The sequence below is a fragment of the Drosophila virilis genome, chromosome 5, assembly GCF_030788295.1.
Source record: "Drosophila virilis strain 15010-1051.87 chromosome 5, Dvir_AGI_RSII-ME, whole genome shotgun sequence".
Classification (NCBI taxonomy): Eukaryota; Metazoa; Arthropoda; class Insecta; order Diptera; family Drosophilidae; genus Drosophila; species Drosophila virilis.
Window position 1 is genome coordinate 12,107,679 of NC_091547.1, and position 14,872 is coordinate 12,122,550.

The 14,872-nt window shown below is 39.8% G+C and overlaps 2 protein-coding genes across 4 annotated transcripts in view; one reads left to right on the forward strand and one right to left on the reverse strand.

Annotated features, from left to right (window-relative positions):
* Positions 1-7,923, forward strand: part of Hs3st-A (Heparan sulfate 3-O sulfotransferase-A) — a 58,285-nt gene extending 50,362 nt beyond the window's left edge. For both annotated transcript variants that reach the window (XM_032436792.2, XM_032436793.2), the window contains exons 3-7: positions 3,101-3,488; positions 3,569-3,784; positions 6,171-6,535; positions 6,633-6,826; positions 6,896-7,923. In XM_032436792.2, coding sequence (XP_032292683.1) covers positions 3,101-3,488; positions 3,569-3,784; positions 6,171-6,535; positions 6,633-6,826; positions 6,896-7,119 — 1,387 coding nt within the window. In that variant the 3' untranslated portion in view covers positions 7,120-7,923. The remainder of the gene's footprint in view (positions 1-3,100; positions 3,489-3,568; positions 3,785-6,170; positions 6,536-6,632; positions 6,827-6,895) is intronic.
* A 2,369-nt stretch (positions 7,924-10,292) lies between these two features.
* Positions 10,293-13,332, reverse strand: LOC138911389 (uncharacterized). 2 transcript variants are annotated; one of them, XM_070210153.1, is made up of 2 exons: positions 11,811-13,332; positions 10,293-11,733 (listed from the first exon to the last, which is right to left on the reverse strand). In XM_070210153.1, the coding sequence occupies exons 1-2, from the start codon at positions 13,061-13,063 to the stop codon at positions 11,628-11,630; spliced, it is 1,359 nt and encodes a 452-aa protein (XP_070066254.1). In that variant the 5' UTR covers positions 13,064-13,332; the 3' UTR covers positions 10,293-11,627. The 2 variants fall into 2 exon arrangements, with proteins under 2 accessions (XP_070066254.1, XP_070066255.1); XM_070210154.1 differs by having other exon boundaries at positions 11,789-13,332.
* Positions 13,333-14,872: the final 1,540 nt, after the last annotated feature.

The following is a 14,872-nucleotide window of genomic DNA, read 5'->3' on the forward strand; positions in this document are numbered from 1 at the left end:
CTCGAATGAAAATTGCATTCATGTTAATGGCTGGACAACAATTTTCTCAGTCAATTTCCACAGCAGTGCCATATATTTATTTTCCTTTTGATAAGCATTTCGCTGTATGTCAATTAACTTTCTTAATTGCATGCGTATGCCGAATCTGGAATCTAAATGTTTTGATGTTGAATGCATATTAAGATAAATAATCTAGAAAGAACAAAGTGGGACTAATTGTTGGATTGATAACTACACAAATCCAAAAGTTGAAACATCTCACGATTGTGTTAATTGTATGCCTTGCTTGAACTATTTACGTCCGCAAATCAATCACAAATTTTTGGTGGTTCGGCTTATGGTTTACTTTATCGAATGATTTGCAGCATTAACGAGAAACCAAGAATATCTTGGGTATGTCGAAGATTTTATACCCTTCTAGAGCCGATGGCTTTAAAACTTAGATGCCATAGTCATGGCTGATCTATAATATGTATACTTTGTGGGTAGAAAGATGTTTCCTTCTACTTATATTGCAATACAGTCTGGAAGGGTACACAAATGCTCAAGTCACGTTGGCTTGAATTAAATGTTCAAAGCCGCAGAAAATGGCAATAGTTTTTTATTGTTTATAATTGACAGTAAAAACAAAATTGTTATTTTTACCATGACTTATCAATTAAAAGCAAACCTCGCTTGAGAGCCAACGTTTGATATAGAAACCAAGAACGTTTCTTAATTGCATTGGCTTTAATTGTTGGCAACGCCATCAAGTTGTCTAGATATCCGAAACTTTGTTCAGTTCTTTAATTAAAGAGCTGCACAAATCATATTTTAGGGCAACTAAGTTAAATCGGTTTGATAAATGTAAGAAGTTGGCAATATTAATATTAATTGCAAACTGCTGCAATTGTTGAGCACTCAGTTCGTGTTGGGGTTTTGGCTAAGTCCTTAAGCCGCTTTCGCACTGACTGTTGAGCCCTTTTAAAACAATGTCTGATTTGGACAGAATTTAAGCTGTTTAAGCTGCCTGCGGGCCAGCACGACAGCCGGAACGGCTGGGCTGTGGTGCGAGGGGCGACGTGCGATGTGCGGTGAGGGGCGGGCTGTCAACTTGAATGCGTGACAGCAGCGGCTACCACAACAAGCGGCAGCAGCAGCGCACTAATAACAACTACGGGAACAACAATAACATAACAGTCAAAGGGAAGCGTTGCGTTTATGCAGATGCCAAGTCAAGTGGGTAGCCACGCCTGTCCCGAAAAGGGGCGTGAAAAACGAGGCCAGGCGAGCCAGTGTATGTGTCTGTGTCTGTGTTGCAAATAGAAAACTCAAAGCATGCCACAGGCGGAAGACGTCTTGTGTGTGTGTGTTTGTGTGTGTGTGTGCGCGCCACATGGTCGGAGTTTGAGTATATAGGAGTTGGAAAATGTGTGAAGTGACTCCTTGTGGGCTGCAGCACGCTGTGTCGTTACTTTTAACGAGGTGTCGCAGGCGAAACTCGGCCAACAGGATGGAACGCCAGCTGCCAGCTGCCAACTGCCTGTTGCCGTGCCCCAAACTCCCCCTAGCCCCGCCAGCTGTAGCCCACCCTTAACGCTGGCTATATATATAAATATATATAGAAATGCACTTAGCCGTCGTCTGACTGGAGGCGTCTACTGCTACTGCTACGGCTACGGCTGCGGCTGCGGCATGCTGCAAATGAAGTCATCCATTAGACGACGACGTTACGTATACGCCGCGTGTGGGCCACTGCAGTTTGTATGCGCTCATAATGTGAGCCGTGTTTGCTGCGGTCTAAGCGGAAACGTTTATAATGGAATTCGCTTAAGCGCTGACAAGCCGCATGGCTAAACAACGGCTGTGTACTGGGTTGTATGTTTGGGAGGGGGCTGGTGGTCTGAGGGGGGCGTTACAGCCAAAGCAAGTGTCGCTGCGCTAATTTCAGCAAGCAGTTTTCGGGGCGCTTAGTGAGTCATCGAGACTTCCAGTTGCTTTCGGCCCGTCGGTCGTTTGGGCCGCCACTTTAATTACTCAGCGCCAGTTGAAACGGCAATCTAATTAGCTTAGCGACAGGCGTCTGCCATTGAAAGCGGGCGCCCATTAGATTAATTGAGCACAAGCACAAGCTATACTTTTCACTACTTTCGAGCTGCCTCAATGCAGCTCAATACCGCCACTTAGCGATCCACTGGCAGTCCTACTTAGACATTATTTAAATTGCAAATGCGTAGGTCGTATGCCACCACGTGGCAACAATGTGGTCTGCAGTATCCATGCTAAATTTACATTTTAAAAAGACTATGCAGCTATGTAAATTAATATAAGAGGCTGAAGAAGGCAACTTTATGGCATTTCTGGTAGTCTTAATATAAAAACAATTCAACTTCGCTTCTTTTTTTGATGAAGTAGTCACTAATGCAATTAGTCAATATCTCAGTTATACAAATACGATATATATACAAATAGATATATACTTAAGCTTCTTTGGTAACAATTTACCTCTCCTTTGGAAGTGAGAAAGATATTTTTGCAAGTGTTATAATAATAAATGAAATAGCATGGCAGGACAACTGATGATGATATATTTAAGGCGTTGTTAATCTAACGCAATTGAAAAGCAAGTGTTTTTAGCGTCATTTCCAACTGGGAGATTATCTGTATTTATTTGTTATTTATGTATTTGGCAAGCAGCAGCGACTGTGCCATGGCTTTGCACTGTGAACAATTTGTACTTTATTTTGTCGAAATATTTGTGCAGCTTACTGCAGTCGACCTCCCGCTGCAGTCGTTTAACAAACCATTTCAGGCTAGGACTATTTACTTGACAAAAAGGACTTCTTTCTAAGTATTTGTTCCTGTAATGCGTATTGATATGATCACAGCAGGATATTTTCTTTGTTTCAGTTTATATAAGGCTATAGCTCTTAATAGTTATTCAATAAGTGAAACAATATGTGAAAGATCCATATTTGTCGTTTTCAGGTTAGCAGATCGAGTTATCGATTAATCACTTGTCTATCCTGCGCCGCTGCTAAATTTCTTTCAAGGACCGATTGTCTAAACGTATATTTGCTTAAACTAACTGACATTCTTTTCTTCTCGTTCTCTCTGTCAGCTGGCTGCCCAAGTCAGCTATGCGCCCGGTTGGCGCCGATGCCTCGCACACGGATTGCATCCTGGTTGTTGGCGTCTCCCGTCCAAAGCTGGCCGTTGTCTTTCTAACGGTCATGCTGATCTCGCTGTTCCTCACCTTTCACGTGCTCTACGACAGCGCCGTGTACAATATACAGGCGGCGCAGGCGGTGCACGAACGACATCGCCTCTCGCTGGCCGCATCCGCCTCGGCAGTTGCCGCAGCTCCCGCCGCAACTCGGACAGCGTCGAATGGCAATCATTTGCCCGTGTTTGTGAAACCCGTGGCCAGCTCAAATCAACTGAGTCATCCCATGGTCTTTCCCTCCAGCCGTGTGCACTTCCCCAAGACCAGTCGTCGCCTGCCCCAGGTGAGTAATTGCATGCGGCCCGGTTTCGAATTACCCAACACTGTTAATTGCTGCAATTTGCATTTGCACTTCAATTACAGGCACTGATAATTGGCGTACGCAAGTGCGGCACGAGGGCCCTGCTCGAGATGCTCTATCTGCATCCCCGCATCCAGAAGGCGGGCGGCGAGGTGCACTTCTTTGACCGGGATGAGAATTATCTGAGGGGCCTGGACTGGTATCGCAAGAAGATGCCCCATTCGTTTCGAGGCCAAATTACCATCGAGAAGAGTCCCAGCTACTTTGTCTCGCCCGAGGTGAGTCACGTCCGTCCAAGCCCATTTAAAATTTCTGCACTCACTTTGATGTCATAATTGCCAATTAGGCTCGTCCACTGCACATGACCGCTTCTAATTATTAATTAACTGGCCACTGGCATAGGTAGAAATACATACGTAAATATATATGTTTATATATATAGACGCAGATTGCATCGACATCTATCAAATTAAACCGAAACGCTGTCGATGCTCTTTGCTAACTCTCTCTACCTCTCTCTCTCTCTGTCTGTCTCTGTGTCGCTGTCTCTTTGCCAATTTCCGTATTCCACTCTCGTGTCCGTGTCCGTATCCAACCAATTTTGGCAGCGGAAATGTTTGCAAATTCATTTGCCAAACGGCGTCATCTAACACACAGCGTTCCCGACAGCTCCCCCCTTCAAGCCCCAACAAAAGCCACTCGCCCACAACTGGTTCAGTTTATAGGTCGACAGTCAGTTTTATTATTGTTTCGAATACCCTGTAAGCCTGTCAAGTGGCTTAAAAAAGAAAGATTTCCGAATAGGCCGCTTTTTGGACCCTTAAAGGCATATATATTTATAAGCATTAAAGCTTACCTTGGCTTTAAAGGTCGCCTTTTGAATACAATTAATCGTCAACTTTAAAAGAGTAGAAGAGGACATAAAATATATACATGAATAGGATATTTCGACTATCGAATTTTATATTTGAAGTTACCCATATTCCAGAACAATGATTAAACCTTTTCAAAGAGGCGTTTTCCTTCTTTAATACAAAAATAAAGATTCAATCAAGTAATGCATATATCACACAAAAGTCCTGCACGGGGTATCTGTCCGTCGTATAATTTCAACAGAAAGTTTAGCTTTTTTTTATTTTGGGAATATGTTTTTTTGCTATTTCTTGTCGCCTGTTGCCCGCAGAGTGGGTCGGCTGCTGATGCAATTTGTTGGTCGAGCCGGAAGTTGCATGTGTCACTGAAATTGAAGCCATCAGCTGGGAACGGGCGAGCCTGATAACTGGTAACTGGTAACTGGGATCTGGATTGGGATCTGGGTGACTGCGCGCTTGCTGTTGTAGGTGTCATGGCAATGCAATAATTCATTCAGTTTATGCTTTCAATTTGTAACTGAGCTGCAGTTTGCAGCTGCAGCATCCCCATTCGCTGTGTTGCATTTTGTTTCATTCCATTGCGTTCCAGCTGTTAAATCTTCATTAATGTCATGATTAATATTTATTGACATACGCTCGGCTGGCGTGAGTGGAGAGAGGGGGTACACAGACACACATAAACATAACCTGGCTGTCATTCGCCTCTCTGGAGGCATTCACTCACGACCCACTGGCCGAGCAGTTGTCTCTGTCACTCGTGATCGCTCTGCTTTTGTCTGGATAATTGTATCTTATTTAAATTTGCGCACATTTAAAGCGAGAGCTGCTCGTCGCATTTGCTGTTTAAAACTAGCCTTCGCGTTCATAAATAATGCAAATCCCGACGGTGTGCTTGCCAACAGAATGGAGGAGTCGACGGCCGGGGGCGGCAGCGTGGGGAGTCAGCGTGCAGTCATGGACGCGCTAATATTTACCATGGCTACTTTGTAAATTGCATGCATGCATATATATTTATAGTTAATATAGTGCCGTTTATTCAGCTCGTTTGCTGGCATAGTTTGAACAAAAGGCCGACGCGTCGGGTTTCTGGTTCATCAAGATGAAACCCTGCCACTCGCTTGCACTTGTTGCATACTTTATGGGCGCTCATTGAAATTGATTAACTCTATTTGGTACGCCTCGTTGGCTTTATTGAAATACCCCATGCACTTGTGTTAGGTTCTTAGAGGCAGTAGTAGGCGACACTTAAAGGCATGCCAAACAGCTTGTGCTTTAAGCTTAGGAACTATAAAGGGTTTCTAAAAATTAATTGTTGTACTCTTCTTTAACTCTTCTTAAATTGTCGTTTCCTCTACTAAAACCTTCCCCTTAATATGCTTTATATCGATTGTGGCAAAGATCGATTATTTAAACTATCATAGCTTATTGATAGTTTTCTAAGACATTGGCGTAAAAGCGAGAACATAAATAGTACAGGGTATTTTGTATGTGATGAAAGTGAGAGCACGTAATACAGGGTATTTGATGAAACATCACTTGGCACACTTATGCTTTAAGCCTCTATGCCGCAGCTTCTCGCCTACGAGATTCTACGAACATATTTTCCACAGTGGCAACAACAAGCGCAACACGGGGCAGGTGGCATGTGGCAAGCACTGGCAATGGCTGCCCGTAAATTCATTAGCTGCTTATCTAGGCCCTGTCATAACTTGGCATTATTCAAGATATATATACATGTACCATATCCGGCTTAAAGTGTCCGCAATTGCAATCTTCTTTCGCTATTTTGCAGGTGCCGGAACGTGTGCGTGCCATGAATGCGAGCATCAAATTGCTGCTGATTGTGCGTGAGCCCGTGACCAGAGCCATTTCGGACTACACACAGCTGCGCAGCCATGCGGCGACGGCGATATTGCCGCTGGCAGAGAGCAGTGCGCCCGGTTCCGGCTATGGCGCCAAGATGTCAACGTCTGCGCTCTATGCCAAGCTGCAGCCGGCCCACGGCTATGACAATGCGCTGGGCAGCGGTGCGGGCGCCAAGGAGACAGCTTTAAGTGGCAGGACGGGCGCAGGTGCAGCCGTGAGGCGTGGGGGAGCAACAACAACAACAACTAGCGTGCCCCCAACCACGCCCAGCGCCGCCCAATTGGCAGCCAAGTAAGTGGGCAAACTAAAAAGTGCAACGTGCCTGATGGCATTTCCGTTTGCTGTTGCAAGTTTTTAATGTTTCCTTTGAATTCGCTTTCAACCCCAGATCCTTTGAGGAGCTCGCCATATTTCCCAATGGCACCGTTAACGAGGCCTATCGCCCATTGAGCATATCCATGTACCATGTACATTTGCATCGCTGGCTGGAGGTGTTTCCACGCGAGCAACTGCTGGTGGTCAATGGCGATCGCCTGATCGAGGATCCGCTCTCCCAGCTCAAGCGCATCGAGGCGTTTTTAGGTAAGCACAAAGCATAGTATCTGCCTGAAGCTATAGCTAACTTGCCCTTACCCTTTCCTCCTGCTGCAGGCATTGAGCATCGCGTGCGCAGCGAGCACTTTTATTTCAATGAGACGAAGGGCTTCTACTGCCTGCGCTATGACAACGGCGATCGCTGCCTGCGCGAGACCAAGGGCCGCAAGCATCCGCATGTGGATCCTGTTGTCGTCTCGCGTTTGCGCAAATTCTTTGCCGAGTATAATCAGCGCTTCTACGAGCTTGTTGGCGAGGATCTTGGCTGGCCCGAGGAGTAGTAGTTGCAATGGAGAAACATGGACTGAAAGGCTAACGACCTCCAACTACGACACCATACAACAACCCCTTCCCAACCTTATGCTGGGCTGCACTTTGGCGCATTTAATTACAGCGCAACAAAAACAATCGATGCGAAAAACTGCGTGCAGGCTGCGAGGCTGGCTGACAGGATGCAGGCCGGAGGGACGCAGTAAGCTGGAATTACAGTGCACAGCAGGGCGCCATATTTCTCTCTGGCTGTCTGCCAGCCGGCTGACAGTTCAATTATGCGAACTTTGGCGCCCACGAATATCCTTTATACGCCCAAACCTACAAAACGCAGATTTCCACTGCAGCGAGCGAAAACGCAAAAGAAGCGTGAAGAGAAAACAAACAAGAAAATGTGAAAATAAATACCAAATGAAAACAGAAAGAAAAAAAAACGAGAAAAATTGAAGGATAAACAGCGCGTGTTTTTTGCAGTGCAGCCGGCCATGAAAATGTACGGAAAAATATCGAGTATCCGCAAAAGAAAATATAAATTAAAAGCAATATCTACATGATGTACGAAGTTTGCACTGTCTGTGTGCGAGAGAGAGAAACAGAGAGAAAGAGAATGAAAGAGAGCGCGAATGGGTGTGTGAGTGAGCGAGAGAATGCATAAAATTTAATTAAGCAACTAAATGTGATTTTATAGCAAATAAGCGATAAACAAATGGAAATTAATTGCAATTGCAATTTTCGGGGCAATTAATTGTATTTAGACAAGGACAAAAACCGTCGGCTGAATTAAAAGTGTGCATAAAAAAAAAAAAAACAACAAATACATATACATACTGTAATAGTATGATTTTCTTCGTTGATTTAACTTATGTTCGGGTTGCCTTTTTATTTTTAACAACACGTCTTCTTACTGCTAGTACTGTAGAGAGACTGCCTTCCACTTCTTCTCTGCAGCCGCTTTTCTTTATCGATATTTACTTATCGTACTGTTATAATTAACATCGATAGTGACACTATAATACCCTGGCTAGGGTTACCAATGATGCTCTTATCCTATTACAACTCGGCCATCCTGACAAAGAGAGCTCCCGATCTCTGTCTTTTATATGTGTATCTATCTTTATAACTAATGCTTATTGCCTATTTTCGCATCCAATGCTTAAAGTTTTGGCTATTCCAGATACCAACGTACGGGTTGCGAGATAATTGAAAGCCTTCTACATCCTTTAACAAGTATCTATCATTTTTTAAAATCTTTTCTATACTATAAGGCCCTTTATATCTTGGTATTAACTTTTTTGAAACTCCTGGTGTGCTATCAAAATTTTTTACCATGACATAGTCACCTATTTTATATTCTACTGATACTTTCTTCTTTTTATTAATCCGCTCTTCATTTCTGATTTGAGCTTCTTTTTGATATATTTCTCCACTCTTTCTTATATTTTCTAAATTTCTTTTATCACACGTGTTCACCTGTGTAAACTCTTCTAATTTTTCTTTTAATTCATCAACAACTTTTCCTTTCTGTTGTAATCCGAATAACATTTCGCTTGGAAATTTCTTTATGCTTTTGTGTTGTGTGTTGTTTATTGCATATTCAACATTTTCTATAATAACATCCCAATGTAAACCATTTTCTGGCTCCGCCATTTTTGCCATCATCGGACCCAAGTCTCTATTCAACCTTTCCACCTGACCATTTGCTTGCGGACAACCCGTTGCTATTTTAATATGCGTTACTCCCTCATTTTTTAAAAATTCATCAAACTCTTTTGCAGTAAAACAACTCCCTCTGTCCGATACAATGAACTTAGGTCTACTATACGCTCTGAAATAATCTTTTAATGCCTTAATCGCTTCTTTCGTACTTGTTGTCTTTGCTGTATATAGTCTAACAAATTTTGAAAATCCGTCAACCACCGCCAATATATATTTATTAGCCCTTCCTGCATTAATTGGTCCATAATGGTCTATATGGATCATCTCCCACGGTTTGTTTCCTTTCGGTATGCTATGTAATAGTCCTTCACTCTTACCCGTCTTGGGGGCGAAGGCAATGCATTTTAAACAATTCCCTATATGCTTTATTGCTTTTTCCTTAATATATGGGAACCAGTAACTCTTTCCAATGGCATCGATCATCTTATCTCTCCCAGCATGTCCCAACTCATCATGATATTTGTAAAGTACATGTTCTTCCATATCCTTTGGTACATAAAAAACTAATCTGCCATCATTTGTTTTTCTGTAAATGACCCCATTTCTCATTTCGAATAGCTTGTGCTCTTCTTTTTCTAACATCTTTCTAATATCTACCAGTTTGTCATCTTTGCTTTGGCAAATAACTAAATTGTCCTCAAAACTATTGGATTCAATAACTAAAATGTCCTCATAACATCTGCTTAACGCATCCACATGTTGCATTTGCTTGCCCGATCTATGCACTAACTCAAAATCGTAATTTTGTAGTTCTAACGCCCATCTAGCAATTCTCGGATTTAAATCTATTTTGTTAAGCGTTAAAGTTAAAGAGTTGCAATCTGTCATTATTTTAAATCGTTTTCCCTGCAGATATATACGAAATCTGCGTAATGCGTAAATGATGGCTAGCGTTTCTAACTCAAAACTATGATATTTAGACTCTACTTCGGTTGTTCTTTTAGAAAAATAAAAAATCGGGTGTAATTTCCTATCTTCTTTTTTTTGAAATAAAACAGCCCCAAATCCCACTGCGCTGGCATCACAATGTAGTTCTATTTCTTCTTTGTAATTATATATTGATAGTACTGGCGCCTCTAACAATTTATCTTTTAACATATTAAAACACTTAAACTCCTCTTCTCCAAACTTGAATTTCTTATCTTTTTTCAATAAATCATATAAGGGTTTAGCTAATATAGAAAAGTTTAAAATGAACCTCCTGAAGTAGGAGCATAACCCTAGGAAACTTTGTACTCCCTGAATTTTGTTTGGTATTGGAAAGGATTTAACCGCTTCTAACCCTTTTTCATCAGCCCTAACGCCTTTACTATCCACCACAAATCCTAAATATTTAACGCTGCTTTTAAAAAATTCACACTTATCTAATTTCAACTCTAATTTGTTTTGCACCAGTCTTATAAACACTTCCTTTAAGGTCTCCATGTGTTCCTTTATGTTTGTACTTGCTATCATAATATCATCCATGTAAACAATTACCTTATTATCTTTTATCATATCACAAAATATGTTATTAACAAATCTTTGAAATACATGTGGCGCAGTTTTTAAACCCATGGGCATCCTAAGAAATTCATATTGTCCTAAAGGGGTAACAAATGAAGTGTATTTAATAGATTGCTCATTAACAAAAACATGAAAATACCCGTTTTTTAGATCCAACTTTGAAAATACTGTTTTTCCGCATAGTCTGTCTAATAAATCGTCGATCAATGGTAGCGGGTAGTTGTCTCTACATATAATTTTGTTCAGTCTTCTAAAATCAATACATAACCTCATGTCTCCAGTTTTTTTCTTCACTAGTACTATAGGTGATGCATACTCTGAACAACTTGGCCTAATGATTCCATCTTTTAAATAGTCGTCTAATAATTCTTGCAACTTTTCTTTTTCCATATAAGATAACCGCCTAGGTGTACAATTAAATACTTTGTCGTTTTCTAATCTTATGCTTAACTCATGTCTTAATTTTGGCTGATTTGGCCTTTTCGCTTTTACATAAGTATTTTCAAATAAATTTTCAAATTCACACTTTGTGCTGTAATCAATATCTTCACTTAAAATATATATATTTTCTCTTTTGTTAGAATCTTCCCAACTTATTGTTAAGATATCCTTCTCAAAATTCTCTTCTAACACTCCCATGATTTCGCTATTCACTGGCGCTTCATTAACATGATTATTAATTTTAACTGCACTGTTTCCTATATCTTCTATAATCACTTTTTCAATCCCGGTTTGATTATAGATAATTTCATCACTAACAACTTCTTCACTATCAGGTTCGAGCTTAAGCTCTCCATAACTAACTATCTCATCACTAACAGTTTCGATCCCAATCACTTCATTTCTAACTATTTCACCACTAATTATTTTATTTCTAACTATCTCATCACTACCAACTTTATCACCAAGCGTTTCCGGACTAACAATTTTCTCACTAACTAATTCATCACTACCAGTTTCATTACTGACTATTTCCTTATTAACGATTTTATCATTTAACAATATAGTTTCATTTTGCTCGTGTTTGATATCTTCATCGTCCACTTTTTTTTGTTTTTCTTTGTAGCTTGTAGCTATGATATCATTTTTACCATTATTCTGGTGATCAACTTTATGCCCGTTCACAATTTTTAATGTTCTTAAATCAATATTTAAACCAAAAGAATCCATAAAATCTCTACCAAGCACAGCGTCATACCTCATAGACTCATTTGCCACAATTATAACATTAAAATAAACATTTATTAACTTTTTCTTCATAAAACATAAAATTTTTCCAAAATTTTTCAATTTACTTTCATTTAAACCTACATACGAATTTGCATCTGGCATACGCTTTACTTTTAATGGCACAAACTTTTCCTTTAAAAATGAAATAGGGCTGCCAGAGTCTATAAGGCATTCTGCAATTATTGATTTGTTAAATGAGTTACTAAAATGAATTCTTAAGTATCTTACATATTTGTTTTCCATATCATACTTTTTATTTGGACATCCTGCTATTAAATGATCCTTTGAGCCGCACGCATAGCAAGATCCTGCCTCCCGTTTGGGCTTTAAACAATCTTTGGCCCAATGGCCCTTAACATTGCAATTGTAGCAACGTTGTTGTTTGTCCGCCTGTGCTTCCTGTGCAGTTTGTTTCACTACATGGTTTCTTACCCGTTTAATTGGCAACTTTATAGCTGCAAACGCACGTAAAATTTGAGCCGGATTGGTAAAGCAATGCATACTAGCTTGAGTGCGCAAGTTTTCGCAAGGTATGCCTCGAATAATACCCTCCATTAACTCCTCTACATCAATGTTGATGTCCTGTGCCAATATGCTTTTTTCGCTAAAATATGTGGCGAACACCTCATCTGGTTTCCAAACCCGATCCTCGAACTTCTGTCGTAGTTCCGACTTCGAAAATCCTCCCCCGAAGGCCAAAACCAATTGATTTAGCATCTCGTCAATCGGAGCAATGATGCGCATAGGGTCTGCATGCAACCACTTCAAAGCACCGCCTTTCAATTTGCTTATACAAAGCAAGTGCTGTTGCATATCATTTAGTCTGTAGATCTTGGCCACATTGAAGAATTGCATTACCCATTTACGCACCTCACTTTCTCCAGTAAATTCTAATAAAATTTCCTTGGCTAACATCATCGCTCCAGTTTGGATGCAATTATTTAAGTTGCCTCCGACAGCGTTGCCACTTTCGTCGATCCTTCCAGCTGCCCCAGCGTTGCCCGCTGCACCAGCGTGATCAGCTGCACCAGCGTTGCCATCCGTTCCAGTGTAATCAGCTGCACCAGCGTTGCCATCCGTCGACCGTGGTCTTTCTTCAGTGTGACCATCCTCTAGCTGCAATAAATCGCCGACTTCACTTTCTTGCTCTCCCCCGTCGCTCCCGCCGATGTGCGAGTTGCGGTTCACCGTTACTTGAAATTCTTCTAGGAATTTTCGAGACGCTTCAATTTCGAGACGCATCAATTTCAGCATCTCGGCGCCATTTGCTATTTCGTCACGCTGTTGTTGCATTATGTTTTGCAACTCATTTTGAGCCTCAATTGTCTGTTCCTTGTTACGTTGAACTTCAAGTTCCTTTGCAGCATCGTCTCGGATATCCACTGGTACCTTATTTAATCTCGCCATCAGCTCAGTTTTGGTACCCTCTGTTGGCAAATTTAGTAATGCCAACCAACTTTTCAATGTCGCTATTGACACGTCATTTATATTTATATTTTCCATTTTGTTGTGTTTTTTTTTTTCTGAGTCAATCCCACTTCTGATATTGTAATAGTATGATTTTCTTCGTTGATTTAACTTATGTTCGGGTTGCCTTTTTATTTTTAACAACACGTCTTCTTACTGCTAGTACTGTAGAGAGACTGCCTTCCACTTCTTCTCTGCAGCCGCTTTTCTTTATCGATATTTACTTATCGTACTGTTATAATTAACATCGATAGTGACACTATAATACCCTGGCTAGGGTTACCAATGATGCTCTTATCCTATTACAATACACAAATATTAACTAGTATATACCAAAGTCGCATACACATATCTGAGCTCTGAACTCAACCCAAGTATATTATAAAAATACCAAAAACAAAAGAAAAACTTATCAAGTGAACGTAACATATCAAAAGGAAAAGTGAAGGAAAGCCCAACCAAGAACTCGAAACATATCAGCAAAAAGCTTAAATATACTACTTATATAAGAAACTATACACACATATACAAAATATGATATACCAATATATGTTATATGCATACAAGTAAACGCTAGGCTTAAGTTAATATGCAATTTGTTATTTATTATCAATATTATTTAGCAGAAATTATACTTGAGTCTAATTTTAATACATTCAACTAGTTTGTAGCTTTAAACAGAATACCAAGTCCTTAGACAAATTACTAGTTAAATGCACTGCCTAAAATAAAGTAAATATCAAATATATATATATAGTGCACCAACCTAATGAGATGTAAGTTTTTTAAAGCATTTTTTAGCAAAAGTTATTTTTAAATTTTAGACCATAATTATAAACAAATGCTAGGTAAAATTACTGTGCATACATATCGCGAGCAGTTTAACTAAGATTTAGCTATATTAATTATAAACGTCATGTACTTTCGAAACTAATTGTGAAGAAATACCAACAAAAAAAAACAAAAAGCAACTACTTAATGCATATCAACACAATGTGAGCAATTTAACTTAAGCGAAGCCCGAAAATAGCAACAAATGAATAGCTATTCATAAATGTGTGTAATACCCAATTATCATATATAATGACCCAACGTTTGAAGTAACTTTTAGCTTGGTTAGTTCTACGTATTGCCTTGGTTCGTGTTAAGTACTAGGTTTTAGGGATCTTCAGCACAGAATTCAATAAGCGCTTAATACGTTTAAATGCTCTATAGACATAGAATTGTTAAATAATCCACAATCCAGGTGATTCTGTCACCTCAATGTATCGCATACTGAACTAAATGCATAACGATTTCCAGTTGAATTTAATGCAAAACGATGACAAATGAACCACGAAAGCAATATCAAGTCAAAAACAAAACAAAACAAAACAAAACACAAGACTGAAGGTCCTCCGCAGAATGTTTTCTCAATGATTTTCGTTTTGAAAGGAAAATGTATATCAAAAAATAGGAAATACCAATCAACCATATATAAGTAGCATGAGATAAATTTGTGCAGAGACAACGAACGTTTATAATTTGTTATATTTTTATACAAAGAAACCGAACACTAGGAACGACAAAGATAAATACCAAAAATACCAAGTTTGTTTCTGTGTGCTGAATTTAGTCGTATATATACATATATCTATATCAATATATATATATATATACCATTTATATAAAGTTAAAAAATGTCGAGTAGTTACCTTTATCCCTTTAACTACGCCAATTACATACATAGTACATACATACATAAATATCAAGTGTTTAACTCAACTCTAATGCCTCCATTGACATTGATATATTGATGTATTGTCTACTTAACTCTAAAATATATATATGTGTGTGTGTGTATTT